The sequence below is a fragment of the Pelobates fuscus genome, chromosome 1 (genome assembly GCF_036172605.1).
Source record: "Pelobates fuscus isolate aPelFus1 chromosome 1, aPelFus1.pri, whole genome shotgun sequence".
In the NCBI taxonomy this organism is placed as follows: Eukaryota; Metazoa; Chordata; class Amphibia; order Anura; family Pelobatidae; genus Pelobates; species Pelobates fuscus.
This window is the reverse complement of record NC_086317.1, coordinates 225,849,534-225,867,659: the sequence shown is the minus strand read 5'-3', so window position 1 is coordinate 225,867,659 and position 18,126 is coordinate 225,849,534. Positions and strand designations below refer to the sequence as shown.

General features: G+C 45.7%; 1 protein-coding gene across 1 annotated transcript in view; it reads left to right on the top strand.

Moving 5' to 3' along the window:
• The window catches only part of DNALI1 (dynein axonemal light intermediate chain 1), a 50,371-nt gene that overhangs the window by 3,979 nt on the left and 28,266 nt on the right, over positions 1–18,126 (top strand). Inside the window, exons 2-4 of the mRNA XM_063444497.1 lie at positions 2,903–3,024; positions 3,783–3,952; positions 4,496–4,674. Of these exons, the coding sequence (XP_063300567.1) occupies positions 2,903–3,024; positions 3,783–3,952; positions 4,496–4,674 (471 nt within the window). The remainder of the gene's footprint in view (positions 1–2,902; positions 3,025–3,782; positions 3,953–4,495; positions 4,675–18,126) is intronic.

Below are 18,126 nucleotides of genomic sequence, written 5' to 3'. Positions count from 1 at the left end.
ACACAAAAATATATGTTTATGTAAAGTAGACCTCCAGGGTATTTAATATTGACAGTTTTTCTTAGTTCCACTTTAACCAGTTGTGTGGATATATGCTCATGCTCATTTGCCCTCATTAGTATCTGGCCAAGGGGGCCATTAGGGGTGGAAATTGCAGGCAGGGCAGCAGGCAGCTTACTGCACTTAGTTTGCATGCCTGCTGCTACCCTACAAAGAGTTCAGTGCTGGCTCCACTCGTCAGCCAGATCCTTTGTGGTCCAGTGGTATAACTGACACTGTGCACCCCTTCTGGTAACCCGCTATGATATCCTCTCCCTCGCAGCTCCGGTGCTCAGTTAGTGAGTCTGAGCGCAGTCGAGGGGATTCCCATCCTGCCTTCTGACTCCATGCTGAGCGCCGAAACCATGAGGGAGAGGATATCACAGGAAGGGGTGCATAACATAGGTTATACCATCAAAACAACAGGTACCACATAACAGCAACTGCAGTGGTTCCACCGCACAAGGGATGGAGGCAGGGTGCAGGCAGGCTCATTTGGACTGATAGAGAGAGTAAGCATTTCTATGTGTGTCAGTGCTTGTGTGTCAGTGTATGCATGTGCACATGTCTGTCAATGTGCATGTGTGTTAGTATGCACATCTATGCATATATGTCAGTGTGTGTATTTGTGCATGTGTGTCAATGTTTATGCATGTCGGTGTATGTATCTGTGCATGTGTGTCAGTGTTTGTGTGTGTGTCAGTGTACATATCTGCACATGTGGATCTGTGTGTGTGGATTTTTCATGTATATTAACCCCTTAAGGACACATGACGTGTGACATGTCATGATTCCCTTTTATTCCAGAAGTTTGGTCCTTAAGGGGTTAATGTGTGTCAATGTAACTGTTTATGTGGATCAATCCGTGTGTGTATCTCTTGTAGTGGATCTCTGCCTACATGTCATGATTCCCTTTTATTCCAGAAGTTTGGTCCTTAAGGGGTTAAACAGGAGTAAAACACTGGGACACTCTAGGCCATGGTTCGTCAACCTGGTCCCTACCGCCCACTAGTGGGCGTTTCAGGATTCCAGGTGGGCGGTAGGGATTTCCAGGTTGATAGTGCGGGCGGACGGGCAGGTGCGAGCCGGCGGTATCCGTGCAACTGGGTACCGCTGTGACCATTTGCGGCTCCGGCCCGTGCGGTAAACCGCCGGGGCCGCCTTCCAAAGTGTCCATCGGGTGGCCCATGCTGTCAGGGCCACCCGATGGATGCGGATTGTAAGGGGGCCCGGTCAGCGCTGGGCGCTTTAACAGCGCGACCGGGCCCCCTGTGATGACATCAGAGCTGGGAGGAAGTGATTCCCCGGTCACTCCTCCCAGCTAAAACTGAGAGCCGCGCGGGAGGAAGCCGAGGGAGTCAGAGTGGGAACTCTGACTCCCATCCACCTGAGCCACCACTGGACCCCAGGGAAAGTCATCCTCCTGCACCTTAAAGGTAGGAAACAGGAGGGTGACTTAAATATAATGTGTGTGTTTGTTTGTGTGTGTGTGTCTTTGTAGGTGTGTGTGTGTGTGTGTGTGTGTCTTTGTATGTCTTGTGTGTGTGTCTGTCTGTATGTGTCTTTGTATGTATGTGGTGTGTGTGTGTGTGTGTGTGTGTGTGTGTGTATGTGTCTGTCTGTATATATGTGTGTCATGTCTTTGTATGTATGTGTGATTGTATGTGTGTCTTGAGTGTGCATGTGTGTGTGTCTATGTATGTCTTATATGTGTGTCTGCATGTGTGTGTGCATGTCTGTGTGTCTGTTTGTATGTGTGCCAGTCTGTTTGTATGAATGTGTCTTGTGTGTGTGTGTATATATGTGTGCCTGTCTGTGTCTTTGTGTGTGTGTATGTATGTGTGCCTGTCTGTGTCTGTATGTGTCCTATGTGTGTCTTGTGTGTGTGTGTCGTATGTGTGTCTTGTGTGTGTGTGTGCATGTCTGTGTGTGTCTGTTTGTATGTGTGCCTGTCTGTTTGTATGTATGTGTCTTGTGTGTGTATGTGTGCCTCTCTGTTTGTATGTATGTGTCTTGTGTGTGTATGTGTGCCTCTCTGTTTGTATGTATGTGTCTTGTGTGTGTGTGTGTGTGTGTCTGTATGTGTGTCTGTGTCTGTACGTGTGTCTTGTATGTGTGTGTGTGTCTTGTATGTGTGCCTGTCTGTTATAGTGGACTATAGTAAGTGGGCTACCTAGCTCAGCCTTCCTACTGGGCATTGCTATAAGGAAGGTTAAAAAATAGAAAAAAGGGGAAAAAAAGGTGGGGAGGGGAATTGAGAAGGGAGAGGAGATGAGCTGACGCACAAATGAGAAATCATATTATGCGCAAACAGAGAAGTCGTCTGAATATCACTGAAAGAGACCTTCGTTTGTTCCTTACGAAAATCGAACCAGATATCAAATATTTAGTCTCGCAGCACCAACCTCAAGGATCTCATTAATCACTAGTAAAGGTAATTTCCATTTACTTTATTGTTTTTTCATTAAACTTTATAAAGTTAAAAACCTTATAAACCTGCATTAAGTAGAAATAAAAAGATAAATGTACGTACATTTTTTTTTTTTTTTAAAACACCCTCCTTTCTTAAAAATATTCCGCATTTGCGCGAAAACTGGTGGGCGGTAAGGAAATGTTTTCAACCAAAAAGATGCATTAGTGGGCGGTAGGTAGAAAAAGGTTGACTACCACTGCTCTAGGCAAAGCAGCATATTTCATACACAGCAGTAAGGATTGTTATTTAAAATAAAGTAATAAAGTAGTGGAAAAATTTGGTTGATTATTATTGGTTCTGCATCAGGCATTGCATTCTTTTTAGGCTAACAATTAAATGTAATGTGCTTTTGATTCTAGTTTATTATATTTTCAAATGTTTATCTTTCAGTCTCGAATTCTGAAAACTAGTACACAGCAGGCGGTTCCAACAGCTCCAGTACCACCTCCTCCAAAGACCTTAGATGCTGCAAAACCCCCCGAAGAGATCCTAAATGCAATTCTACCTCCTCGGTAAGTGATATGTTACTGCAACAAACACATTTGTTTTTATGCTGTTTTTTTAATAGTGGCAATAAATACCAAAGTAGCATCAACATTTTTTATTTTACCCATTGTACCCTTTATAATTTTGCTCTCTTTAATTTTGATGCATAAATTACAAACAAGCATTTATTTTCTATTTAACAGCCTCGTGAGGTAATATATCAAATTGTTGGAATTATAGGCACATTGCAAGGCTTGTGCTAGTATACAAGAAAAATAATCAATATCTATAACTGCGCAAATACTTAACTTGTATTGCTTTACCTTTAACTTTGTGGCAGTTATCCCTGAGACTTCTCCTCTAAAGCCTCCTTTACATCAACGTGTATGTAAAATAGATATAGAGTTTCAACTTTTCCCTAAAATAATATAAAGCAGAGCAATAGCTTGTAACTGCTTGCACTGGTGCAACTAAAGGGAAAATTATGCACTCAGAGTATTTTAGAGATGATGCGCTTGACAGGTGCCTCCCCACAGTGCTACAGGGTCTTACTTTACACCTTGTTCTACTCTCCATCTATATCCTCAACGGTTCTCACCCAAAGCACACAGAACACGTGATGCTATTCAATAAAATAGCACAGGACAACATTGTTGTATGCTGGTTTTATGGAATACATCTGCATTACCGCATCCAGGTATAATTGGAATGTTTTTTTTCTGACTTATTTGATATTCTGAGCATTTGAATATGTCATATGTCTGCTCTGTACCTTTTTACACAGGGAATGGATGGAAAACAATCAGTTGTGGATTCAGCAGGTTTCTAGCACACCAAGCACTCGAATGGATGTACTACACTTACAAGAAAACCTGGATTTGAAACTACAGCAAAGACAGGCCAGGGAAACTGGAATCTGTCCTGTGCGCAGAGAGCTGTACTCACAATGCTTCGGTCTGTTCTTTGTAAATCTCTCACTGTCTCCTGCTGTCTCTCTGTCTTTTGATTAGCTTGAGTAGGGAGTTAAAGGGACACACAAGATCCTCTGTACGTAGCAGAAAAAAAAACTTGGGTGGTGAATTTTTCCAACTTGGTCTGTAGTTTGTAATCCCTGTCTCAGTTCTTAAATAATCCTTCCTTATCAGTGCAGTGGATAAATACTTATAAGTCTTTCTGATACTATGGGGATATCTTGGTAACAGCATAACCGCATATTTGTTCACAGCCTTTGCCCTTAGCTTAGCACTACCATCCAGGTTTTTTATAATGATATTTAAGGTAAAGTCCTGGATTTCTTTTGTGGGGTTTTTTTTCCGTTTTTTTTTCAGAATAGTCTCTTTGACACCAAAAGACTATTTGCACCATAATTACTACACTAAGTAAATGAAATATTTTAGTTGCATTAACTCATGTAGAAGTCGGTTGATTCTTATGAATATGATAGACCATGGGGAGATACCTGTAACTTACTTTATGAAAACTCTCTTTTTGATGCAGATGAGCTGATCAGACAGGTAACAATTAATTGTGCCGAGCGTGGGATCCTTCTGCTAAGAGTCCGTGATGAGATCCACATGACTATATCTGCATACCAGACATTGTATGAAAGCAGTGTGGCCTTTGGCATGAGGAAGGCCTTACAAGCTGAACAAGGCAAATCAGACATGGAAAAGAGGGTATGTATAAACTTATGTCAAAAGTAAATATGTATTTAATTTTTTAACATTTTGTACTTACATTTTATTTAAATTGTGCAGCACTGCTTATTTGCAACCATATTGGACAAATCAATCCAATTTTTTCCCCATAAATTTTATGTTGTTTTGGCGTCAAGGTAAAAACTCTGAATCACAAAACTGTTCGTCCATTGTCTGTTTTGGTTGCTTTATGAAATGTCCATATGGCACTTTGAAGTTATAGAATTCAGATGACCCGTCAATCGACCCAAATTCAGATGAATTGAAACCGAATGCACATGTCTATCAGCTTCTAAATTCAAGGGTAAACCTGTTGACATGTTGGAGTCGGAAATACATTTTTCCCATTTCATGTCAACACCTGGGGTTTTCCACTTCTTTTTGTATAAATTTCAGAAAAAGTGATATAAGATTGGAAAAACTATATTGACTCCAAATAAGTGTGAAATATATAAATGCATAACCAACCTCATTTCAGCTGTGGCACAATTTATCAAGTTAGCTGGTGAGGTAGCTCAGTTGGTAAATTCCCTGACTACAAAGCCTGTTCAAAAATGTAAGGCCAATCCTGGCAGGGTCAACTCAGCCCTTCATCCTTCTGAAAAAAGAGAGAATAGGAAGCAAAGGTATGCACTCATATAGGGGTTAACCCTTAAAGGAGTACAACAGTAGTGAAAAGGAAAAAGGAGAGTGTGAGTGCATTTTAATATAAAATGTAACTTTTACTAGTTTAGTTAAAAGTGATGTTTCCTGGCTACAAGTGTCAGGAAGATAAATGACAATAGTAATAAAATAATGTACAAATACTCTATGTGGTAATAGATAACCTTAAGGGTGAGTGAACACCTAACTTACTAGTAAATAAACTACACTCTAGATCTTAGAAAGGAGGTTCTGTTCAGAAGTTTTCAGGATCAATCTCCTAGTAATGTGCCCAAAAGAAACCTTTTGGTTTTAGGCAATAAATTGGTATATAATAGAGTAGTAGCAATGCAAATATATATAAGAAAGGTGGAGTCCTTTGAGTAAATATTCGCTACATATACAGAAAATATGATCTATAAACCATGCTTTACAATAAGCATCTAATATATATGTAACAGAAAAAAACCTGTAGGAAACACAAAGTTGCATGATTATCCTGTGTAGGTGCCAGCAGGAATAAATCAGTAGCTTGTGCAGACAGAGATGTGTCCGCAATGATAAATTATTTACATTCAAAGTGCTTAGGACCGTTTTTGGCACTTTGAATGTGTAACAAATAGTGCCTAAAAAGAGGTTAAACAGCACTAATAATGTAACTCCTTCTGTGGGGTCAATGAATAATGTGAAAGTGGATCATATTTGCATCCACAATTAACCTCCCACTGTTATGACCGGAGTTGGGCTCAGGATCCTTCAATCTGTGAAAAAGAAAGGAGAAGGTATATAGTCTAAGCACAGACTGGTACTGTTTCCGGTCGAGCATATAACTGAGAGCCCCTTGCCCCTAACGCGCGTTTCGCCCGCAGCTCATCAGAGGGGACCTCATCCTTCTGAGGTCGATAAAATGAGTACCATCAATTGGCTAATAATAACATCTATTATTATGCAGCTGCCGATTTGGTTAATTCCGAGAGTGTGCGCTGAAAGGCACTATATGAATATTAGTTATTATTATTAAGCTTACAAAAATCAGAGTTTAGAACTGGTTGAATTTGAAAACATTTGGCCTTAAGAACCTGTGAAAGGGAATGTGGTAACAAATAGAGCTAGGACCACTATTCACTTTAAAATGTATGTCAGTTAGGATAGTACCAGTGCCATGCAGGGCATGTACCCTTTTAAATACCGTATCTTTCCGTGTATAAGACGCCTCAGGTATAAGACGACTCCTATTTTTTGAGCCCAAAATTAAGAAATAAATATTTTAAACATCAAATATGACAACTTTGATATTTTAGAGATAACTTCTGAGGAGAACAACACACTTCTGATTCTCATGCCTCCCCTGTGCTACGGCACTCTGTGAAGTAAGTGGCTCCATAGTAGATGCTGGGAGACTATAGCTCCCACAATATGGCAGATGGTGTGAGGGCATGCTGGGACATCACAGCAGTATTCCCATATATCCCTGATCACCATTTCCTCCCTATAAATATAAATCAGAAATCAAGACCTACCTGAAGTGGAGCAAAACTTAATAAGGCTGCTCCTTTTATGGTGTGGCATGTCTCTTGAGTTCCGTTGGTGGTAAGTGCTGACGTCTGCTGCAGCTCCAACTCATATAGGGACCTCTTTCTCCTTGGTGCCATCTTAACTTAGGCCCTGCGCACAACTGTTTTTTTAACCCCTGCAGTGACGTTCCGATATAAGACTGCCCTAAAGTTTAGACTACAATTTTTTTTAAAAAAAGCCTTATACATGGAAAAATAAAGTATGTATAATCAAAAATGTTAAAGTCTCTTACTAGGGGATCCAAAATCTGGTAATGACACACATACTACAAGGTAACATAATTATTATTGTTAAAAAATGAGAGCTGGTGCTTTTGGATACAAATTAGCAGCAGCTTTTTGCAGGATAGACAATGTATCTAGAGTCTCAACAGGATTTATTGTCAAGATGCCAATTAGATCACTAAAGTAGCTGTCTGTTATCCAGCTGATGCTAAATAAACATTTCAATTGAATGGGAATAGGCAGCCTATTGATTGCTACTAAACAAAGAGTTCATTTGTATTCCTATTCTTGAAACAGAGTTTATGTATACATATTCACACACTTGTTGGTATATTAATGGTAAGAATGATAACTAAATCAATTAGGCGGCGAGAAGGTACTCTGCCACTAAAGATAATTATAAGATAGCCTTGCATATCTCAGAAAAGACAAATGGGAGGAGGCAGCCTACCCGTACTAATTTAGCTAACTCCAATAGTGTATCCAAGGGGAAAAAAAGTATTTTTTTTTGTGTTCCTTTCCTCAATAAATTGTACAATGCATCCTACCTGTTGTACCAATGGAGTTTGTATTGGGTTCCAATAGGGTATAATTGGTAATCAAAGATGGACCTTAAACTAAATTACAATCACCCAAACCACCCCTGGATTGGCATGTCAAAAGAGTGCTCATTGAATAGAAACAAAGTCCGGACTTGGGTTTCGGTGCAACACCTTCATCAGGAAGAGTGCCATTTTCGAAATGTCCATAATAGAAATTTCCTTTGTTTATAAACAGGCTGCTCACTGTTTAGTAGACATGCTCCTACTCACGACATAGTGAATAGGAGCAGGCAGGAGATTTTATACTCCCTTATTTACCAAGTTGTTTTTTTACTTTGTATTAGTAAAGTTGGTTGAAAGAAAAAAAAAACAGCTTTTTAGTAGATAGCTCCCTAACACTGTGGGAATTAGGGGAGTTATATAAGACGCAGCTGCGGCATGGATCAGAATTTCATTTTACGAATAAATTCTTGTGAATTCTTGTGAATTTTGTTGTAACAAGGCTGTCTATTTTCTTTCCTTAACTGTTGTGAAAAAGGAAAGTGGTTAGGCAATTATTGTTTTTGGGTTTTTTTTTCATTTGTTTTTTTTTATTGTTTATAGTAGTATGACTAACTAGAAAAGCTACAATTTCTGGGGAAATTGTGTGAAGTGTTCTTGCCTCCACCAGTAGTCTACAAATGGAGTGGGCGGAGTAACTGTTATTATTTATTTATATGGCACATTTAATTGCAACGTTGCTGCCCAAAGTGCTTCACAGTTACATTAAAACATACAGTTATAAAAACATTAGCAGGTGCAAAAGGCTTTGTCTATGACATCACTTGCTGCTGCTGCAGCCTGGCACAGATCAGAGTATTTTGGCTGTTGCCATCTTCAAACGGTCATATTTCTAAAACTATAAATCCTACAGTGAAGAGCTTTATATTGTGAGAATCACAAGACCCAGACCTACATTTTGATTTATATTATGTCTCTGAGATATTAACAATGAAGGCACAGTCGCAGTTTAGAAATTGCCCTTCAAATGTGAGCTTTGCAGAGTGGAGTTTCAATGAATGTCAATGGAAGGCGTGAGTTGCAAACAAATGGTCATATTGTGAAAACTATCAGGACTATGGCTTAGCCGTGGGCATTTCTAGTGGCAGCAGGGATAGCTGAACGTTTTGATATAAGATTTGTGTAGGTGGGCCTGAAAATGAGGGAGTGGTGGCAGTTTAGAAATCATGTCCTGATTTTTCAGCTTTTGCCAGCTCCCACTCTAGCTTTGCCATTCATTCCTATGGGACAAATTTCGCCACAAGAACGACGATATTCCGTGAACCATTCGGCGAAATGTTCTACAAAGTAATAGCAATCCGATCAGGAACAATCTGCACGTTTTGGTAAATTTTCGGCTATGTAGTGTAAAAACTGTGGGAGGAGTTAGGGTGGCAAATTTGGCTATAATAAGAATAATAATAATAATAATAATATATATGTGAGATAACATTAAGTGGTCTTGCTATGCAAGAACACTTAACTAGAAAAGCTACAATTTCTGGGGAAATTGTGAAGTGTTCTTGCCTCCACCAGTAGTCTACAACTGGAGTGGGCAGAGTAACTGTTATTATTTATTTATATAGCACATTTAATTGCAATGTTGTTGCCCAAAGTGCTTCACAGTTACATTAAAACATACAGTTATAAAAACATTAGCAGGTGTAAAAGGCTTTGTCTATGACATCACTTGCTGCTGCAGCCTTGCACAGGTCAGAGTATTTTTGCGGTTGCCATCTTCAAACGTCGTATTTTAAAAACTATAAATCCTACAGTGAAGAGCTTTATATTGTGAGAATCACAAGACCCAGACCTACATTTTGATGTATAGTATGTCTCTGAGATATTAACAATGAAGGCACAGTCGCAGTTTAGAAATTGCCCTTCAAATGTGAGCTTTGCAGAGTGGAGTTTCAATGAATGTCAATGGAAGGCGTGAGTTGCAAACAAATGGTCATATTGTGAAAACTATCAGGACTATGGCTTAGCCGTGGGCATTTCTAGTGGCAGCAGGGATAGCTGAACGTTTTGATATAAGATTTGTGTAGGTGGGCCTGAAAATGAGGGAGTTGTGGCAGTTTAGAAATCATGTCCTGATTTTTCAGCTTTTGCCAGCTCCCACTCTAGCTTTGCCATTCATTCCTATGGGACAAATTTCGCCACAAGAACGGCGATATTCCGAGAACCATTCGCCGAAACGTTCCACAAAGTAATAGCAATCCGATCGGGAACAATCTGCACGTTTTGGTATATTTTTGTCTATGTAGTGTAAAAACTGTGGGAGGAGTTAGGGTGGCAAATTTGGCTATAATAAGAATAATAATAACTAGAAAAGCTACAATTTCTGGGGAAATTGTGAAGTGTTCTTGCCTCCACCAGTAGTCTACAACTGGAGTGGGCGGAGTAACTGTTATTATTTATTTATATAGCACATTTAATATCAATGTTGTTGCCCAAAGTGCTTCACAGTTACATTAAAACATACAGTTATAAAAAAATTAGCAGGTGTAAAATGCTTTGTCTATGACATCACTTGTTGCTGCAGCCTGGCACAGGTCAGAGTATTTTTGCGGTTGCCATCTTCAAACGGTCATATTTCTAAAACTATAAATCCTACAGTGAAGAGCTTTATATTGTGAGAATCACAAGACCCAGACCTACATTTTGATGTATAGTATGTCTCTGAGATATTAACAATGAAGGCACAGTCGCAGTTTAGAAAATGCCCTTCAAATGTGAGCTTTGCAGAGTGGAGTTTGAATGAATGTCAATGGAAGGCGTGAGTTGCAAACAAATGGTCATATTGTGAAAACTATCAGGACTATGGCTTAGCCGTGGACATTTCTAGTGGCAGCAGGGATAGCTGAACGTTTTGATATAAGATTTGTGTAGGTGGGCCTGAAAATGAGGGAGTGGTGGCAGTTTAGAAATCATGTCCTGATTTTTCAGCTTTTGCCAGCTCCCACTCTAGCTTTGCCATTCATTCCTATGGGACAAATTTCGCCACAAGAACGACGATATTCCGAGAACCATTCGGCGAAACGTTCCACAAAGTAATAGCAATCCGATCGGGAACAATCTGCATGTTTTGGTATATTTTTTTCTATGTAGTGTAAAAACTGTGGGAGGAGTTAGGGTGGCAAATTTGGCTATAATAAGAATAAGAATAACTAGAAAAGCTACAATTTCTGGGGAAATTGTGTGAAGTGTTCTTGCTTCCACCAGTAGTCTACAACTGGAGTGGGCGGAGTAACTGTTATTATCTATTTATAGAGCACATTTAATTGCAACGTTGTTTCCCAAAGTGCTTCACAGTTACATTAAAACATTAGCAGGTGCAAAAGGCCCTGTCTATGACATCACTTGCTGCTCCAGCCTGGCACAGGTCAGAGTATTTTGGCGGTTGCCATCTTCAAACGGTCGTATTTTAAAAACTATAAATCCTACAGCGAAGATATTTATATTGTGAGAATCACTAGACCCAGACCTACATTTTGATGCATAGTATGTCTCTGAAGTATTAGAAATGAAGGCACAGTCAAGAAAGACAGGCCGCAGCCCGCAGGAGCCACGCCGACTCCCATCAGCCACAGCCTTCCACCTGCAAAAAAAGGTCGATTGGGGGGCGTGGCCTGGAAGCCGAGGAAGATGGCAGCGTGATTCCTGAGCTCCCTTCCAGGCTCGGCTATTTTCAGCGTTTATCCTCGCCAAAAGCACCTTTCTGCCCCGACAATGGGCAAATCTCATAAGGCAACACCGGCCACTAAGTCTGCCGACACTCCCAGAGGGAGCAGCCTTCATTCCCTGAGGCACTACCTGATCGCCCCGGCGGACCCGGACACGCAGGCCTCCAACGACTCTGCGGCCTCCGAAGGGCCTTTCCCGCCATCACCACACAGGGGGGAGACCCTCATCGGGACCCCCCTAGGGGATACCCCAGCCACCCACCCTGACTGGATGGATATCCTGCGTAACTTGCCTACCAAGGAAGACCTGCGAGCGGCGAACAGCGAGCTCCGCTCCTCCATCACGTCGGAGCTGCAGGCCATGAGGGAAGAATTTTGCGGCCTGCGCCAGAGGGTCTCTCAGCTTGAGGCGGACTGCGACCACATGTCATCGGCGCAGTCCGCAACCGCAGACTCCCTGCAACTCAGCACCCTTCAAATCCGACAAATGGCTTACCATCTAGAAGACCTCGATAACCGGGGCAGGCGGCAAAACCTAAGGATTCGTGGTGTGCCGGAAGAAGTAGACGACACAGCCCCAGTACAACACACCCTTACGGGCCTATTCAATAACCTACTGGACAGACCACCACAGGCCCCACTCGAGATGGTGAGAGCCCACAGAGCCCTCAGACCGAGGGGACCGCCTGGGGGCATCCCCCGAGACATAATATGCTGCTTAGCCAATTTCCAACAAAAAGAGGAGATCCTCCGCAAAGCAAGAGAACTGGGCAGGGTACTACTAGATGGCACAGAGATCCAGCTATACCCGGATGGCGTACCGCAGGGCTTTGCGCCCTTTCACCAGGCAGCTACAATCCAACAAAATTAAATACCGCTGGTGTTTCCCACACGGACTCCAAGTACAAACTCCGAAAGGCCCTTTCGAAATTCGAGAAAAGAACGACATGGAAGCTATTGCGAGAGAGCTGCAAATAACACCTGCTTCCTTAACCTGGCCTGACCCCCTGATGCTTTACACGCCCGCCCAGAGAACCGGGAGACAGGCCGCCGGATCCCAGATACCAAGGACCACACGCCAACAGGCAGCAGGCCCACGCGGCCTATAAACGGACACAACACCCGAACGGCACCTGTCCCGGGGACTTTGGGCCCGGCAACGGGACGCACACTTCATCGAGCTCCACGCAACCTCTACCGTGATGACTGCAGCCCAGACAGTCCATCTCAGACCTTACAACCCACACCTGGAACTATTGACACCACCACCCACCCCTACTCACAGACCCCCTCACCCAGCAGGGAACCACGACCCCGGGGCGCTGATCCAAGTAACGAAGAGCTCAAGGAGGCCCTAGAGACCGCCACGGAGCGGGACACACCAGCCACAGACTCTGTTGCACAACCACGGAACCGACCTGGGTCACCCCAGGCCTCAGGGCCGGCCAGGACTGCATGGAGCAAGTGCTCTGGGGGACTCTATCTCACTGCCTGAGAACCGCAAGTACAAATCTAACACCGGCCTCGCGGCCCAGGGGCCTACCCACTCCTGAAGGGGGACCGGGGGGAGGGATAGGCTGGGGATACAGCTAAACGGGAGCGGGATGGGGGGGATTCCCTATGTATGCTATGCAATTGTATCCGGAGATCGGGGGCTGCGGGGCGGGCTGGGTTACCGTCTCCTCCTTAATAGACCCGTGACGACCTTATCAGGAGCGGGCCGGGGGGACGGGGACCCGGCGCGCCCGGGCCTCCGAGAGGGTGGGTGGGGGAGGGAGAAAACCCGGAGATGGAACACTGTTTGAGGGGGAGACACAGAGCCTTAGGAATGGGGGCCGCAGACCGGACCGGGCAACCGCACCCCCCAAGTTGACCTGCGATGACCTACCCAGGAGCAGGCGGGGGTGCGGGGTCCCGGCCCGCTCGTGCCCTCGGATGGCGAAAGGATTACACTCATCGTGTCCCCGAGAGGGTAACACGGAGGGGGGGGGGGAACAATAAAGAGAGGCCCACTTAGGCCCCACGACACGGACCTCGAGAACACAACACTGGGCGGCCTGGGGGCTGGGCCATCACGACATGGGATAGGTGCCACCATATCCTAACGCCTGTATTCATATTTAAATGTAAATTTTAATACATGTTTACTGTTACTGTGTTTAACTGCTTTATATACTGTTGCTTGCTGTTGCCGAAATGCATCTGCCCCACACACCTCAGGCGAGGACACGCATACTTATGCTATAGCTACCGATAGAGCCACGAAGGGGACATAAGGGAAACCGACTGCGTAGGACGAACAGGGTTGACAAGAGATCACAAGGTGACTCGCCCACGACAGTCCGCACACAGCGGGACCACGGTTTACCCAGAGGCCTAGGCCTTCCTCCTACTCCCCCAAGAGACAGGCGCCACGCAAAGGCGGCCGAGACACTGGGCCCCCTACTAGGCTCAGGTCTTAGGGACCGCCTGGACGCCACACTCTAACGCCTCTGACGCGGCGGAATCCCACAAACCTAATCCCTAACCCCCTCACACAGACGCCACATAGACCCCTTACTAACAGACGACTGACGGACTGACGGGTCCTAGAGATGTCACTCACACCGGCCAACCTTACGATCCTATCCCTGAATGCGAGAGGCCTGAACAAGCCTGAACGCAGAGCAGCTGCTCTACGGGACTTTCACGCGGCCAGTGCGTCCATAGTGTACATACAGGAGACACATTTTAGAGAAGGGTCCAGACCCAAACTACGGGACCACCGATACACTGCAGGGTATTTTAGTGATTACCACGGTGGCAAGGCAAGAGGTGCAGCAATACTCATACACAAAAGGGTACCCCTCCAGGAGACAGGAGTCCAAACGGACAGGGAAGGTAGATATGTGTTTCTGAAGGGGACAATAGCGGGCCAGACGTACACGTTCGCCAATGTGTACGCCCCCAACCAGAGACACCATAGGTTTTTCTCGCAGACTCTCCGCAAACTGGCAGCATTCACTGAGGGCATACTAGTCTTGGGCGGGGACTTCAATCTGACGCTAGACCCGAGGTGGGACTCATCCACCGGCACCTCACAAGTCCCGACCCAACACCTATCCACAATCAAAACTCTCCTCGTTAAATACAAACTAGTAGATAGCTGGAGGGCCCTCCACCCGGACGAACGGGATTACACATTTTTCTCACACCCACACAACACATACACCAGGATAGATTACTTCTTCCTCCAACACTATCACCTACCACTGGTCCTACAAACTGAACATGGTACGGCGACGTGGTCAGACCACGCCCCGGTGACGCTCACACTGGCCTCACCACTATTCCGTCCCAGAGTAGCCAAGTGGAGACTCAATGAATACCTCCTGTCCGATCCCACTGTCAAAGCGGACATAGCATCGACCCTCAGGGAGTACTTCTCCATCAACACACCCGACCAAACGACCCCGACGATAGTATGGGAGGCACACAAAAGTGTAGTCAGGGGTCACTTCATCAGACAGGGCGCCACACAGAAAACATTGAGGGAGAAGAGAATGACCACACTCCTAGCAGACATTCAGGCCATAGACACCCTCAACAAAACCCAACAGACACAAGCACAACAGGAACAACTGCTTTCGTTACGAAGGGACCTGACCAAACTACTACAAACTAGATACCACAGAGACGCGCTGCGGCATAAGGCATTCTTCTCGTTACACGGCAACAAGAGTGGCAGACTCCTGGCACGGATGCTTGCTAAACGCAGACAACAGACATATATTGACCGCATCCGCGACAACAAGAACACACTACACAGACTCCCCGCCAGGATACAGGAAGTAATCAGGTCGTACTATGCCGACCTGTACGCACTCCCGAGCCCGACATCAACACAGGCATCCACGCGACTGTCGGAAGCAATCGATAATTACCTTGCCAACCACACTATACCCACACTAGACCGGGACACGGCAACCTTACTTGACGAAACAATCACACAAGAGGAGCTAGCCGCGGCTATCAAACGGACGGCACCAGGCAAAAGCCCGGGCCCTGACGGTCTCCCGCTGTGCTACTATAAGGCATATGCCGACATACTGTACGCCCCCCTGGTTGTGGCATTTAATGCCATAAGGGAGGGACACTGCTTCCCCAAGCAAACACTGGCGGCCCATATCACCATCCTCCCTAAGGAGGGCAAAGATGTAGAACACTGCGGGAGTTACCGACCCATATCCCTCATAAACTGCGACCTTAAATTGCTAGCTAAAATATTAGCCACGAGACTGCAGGCACACATACCCACACTGGTACACCCGGACCAGGTGGGATTCGTGACGGGGAGAGAGGCCAGGGATAACACTATACGCACCCTCACGCTGATACACGGTGACAAACGCAGAAGAAGCAACCTTCTCCTGCTGTCGACAGACGCGGAGAAGGCCTTCGACAGAGTCAACTGGAACTATCTGTTCCGGACACTGACACACGCCGGCCTAGGCCCGGGAATCATGGGGTGGATAACAGCTCTCTACTCACAACCCTCAGCCCAAGTGATAATCAACGGGGCGCTATCAGCGCCATTTGACATTCTCAATGGTACCCGACAGGGATGCCCTCTCTCCCCGTTACTCTTCGTCCTGGCTCTCGAACCACTCATGGTAGCGATTAGGGATAACCCCGACATAATGGGAGTCCAGGCAGGGATGAACCACCATAAAGTAGCAGCGTATGCAGATGATCTGCTTTTCTATGTAACAAACCCGGAAGTATCCCTTCCCAATATCCTGAAAGCCTTTCGGGACTTTGGGAAGATCTCCAACTTCAAAATAAACCTTGCGAAATCATACATACTGAACATCGACATCCCGGAACACAGGGCGACACAGATGCGCCACCAATACACATTCCAGTGGGCTACACATAAAATTAAATACTTGGGTATTTGGCTCACACGAAAAGCAGGGGACATACTCAGGGAAAATTTCTACGCGATGCACACACGGTTCCGCACTGAACTACAGGAATGGGCACACCCCCACATCTCGTGGCTAGGTAGGATACAGGTAGTTAAAATGAATTTCCTCCCCCGCCTCCTATACCTCCTCCAAACCATCCCCATCACGATCCCTCGCACGTTCTTTACCACACTCCGCACAGCCCTGGGCAGATACGTCTGGAACGGGAAGCGGCCGAGACTTAGACACACACTACTGACACAGCCGAAGGATAGAGGTGGCCTGGCCTTACCAGACTTCACCCTCTATTACAGAGCTTGCCACCTTCTTAGGATAATAGAATGGACCAAACCGGGGGTCCAGAAACAATGGAAACAGGCAGAGGAACACGACGCAGGTGCCCCAATCTCAATACTACCTTGGCTGTCCCCAGGGATAAGGAACGAGAACAAGAAATGCTCCCCATACATAAAAGCGACTCTGCAGGAGTGGCACAACTCTAAAGGGAAACACGACCTATCACCGTACCCATCGCCCCTGCTCCCCCTGATACACAACCCGAGCTTCCCCCCTGGACTGGACCCTAGAGCGTTCAAATCCCTCATACCTGACCCACTACCTAGACTCAAACACGTCTACAAGACGAGCGGACTAAAAACACTAAGGGAACTAGGAGGGGAAGGGGAACACAACCTCTTGACGCGCCTCAAGTATAAACAGATCCAGACATACACCGCGACGCTCCCGCAGGGGCCCGCACTGACAAGAGCCCCCTCATACTTCGAAGACCATTGTCTGACCTCAGACCCGCTGACACACGGAGTATCCCTCATGTACACCTCACTCCTGACACGAACGCAGACTGCACAGCCTAGCTTTATGGGAAAATGGGAGGCAGCACTGGGACGCACATTCAGTAACGCGGAATGGGAAAAAATATGCTACTTGACGCACCACTGCTCCACTTTTAGTAAGACCCAAGAAACAGCGTACAAGCTGCTCACTCACTGGTACTGCACGCCCGCCGCATTGAGCATGCGTATCCCTGACTGTCCCCCAGAGTGCTGGAGATGCGGCACGGAAAGGGGCACGCTCCTGCACATCTGGTGGGAATGTAACAAGATAACCCAGTATTGGAAGACCATACACAAAATCATTAGGCAATTTTCAGACGACCCACCACCTTTCGGCCCGGCCGAAATGCTACTACATCACACTAAAACCACTCGATCCGCATACAAACGATCAATGACAATTCGTATCCTTAACATAGCCAAAACAGTCATCCCACAACACTGGAAAAAGAGAACACACCCCCATTGGGGGCGTGGTTCACTCAAATGGAGGAACTAAGATCTCTGGAAGAACTCCACGCCACCGCAAACAACACATACCAGACTTATCTCAACACATGGACGCACTGGCTGCTGAGAGCGACAACTCCAAATTTCTGGGCGGAACGCGAACCCGGGGATGGGACTGTACCAGGACGATCTGATGACCCAGACGCTGACTGACCTAGCCCACCCGACACCCCCCACCATAACCCATAACCTTTGACTGGCCCACTGGTCACCCGCGGCCCACGACACCCGGGGGGGGGCATACCCTGCCTGGGTCTCGGGGATCGCGGAGGACCGGGGTAGCCCATATAACACCTCCCTGCCATGCCGTGGCGCACACGCAGGGGATCAGAACCGGAAATAGACTACCTACTAGGACACGGACTGGACGGACCACATGGACGGTCGAGACTGATACGACACTGACCACG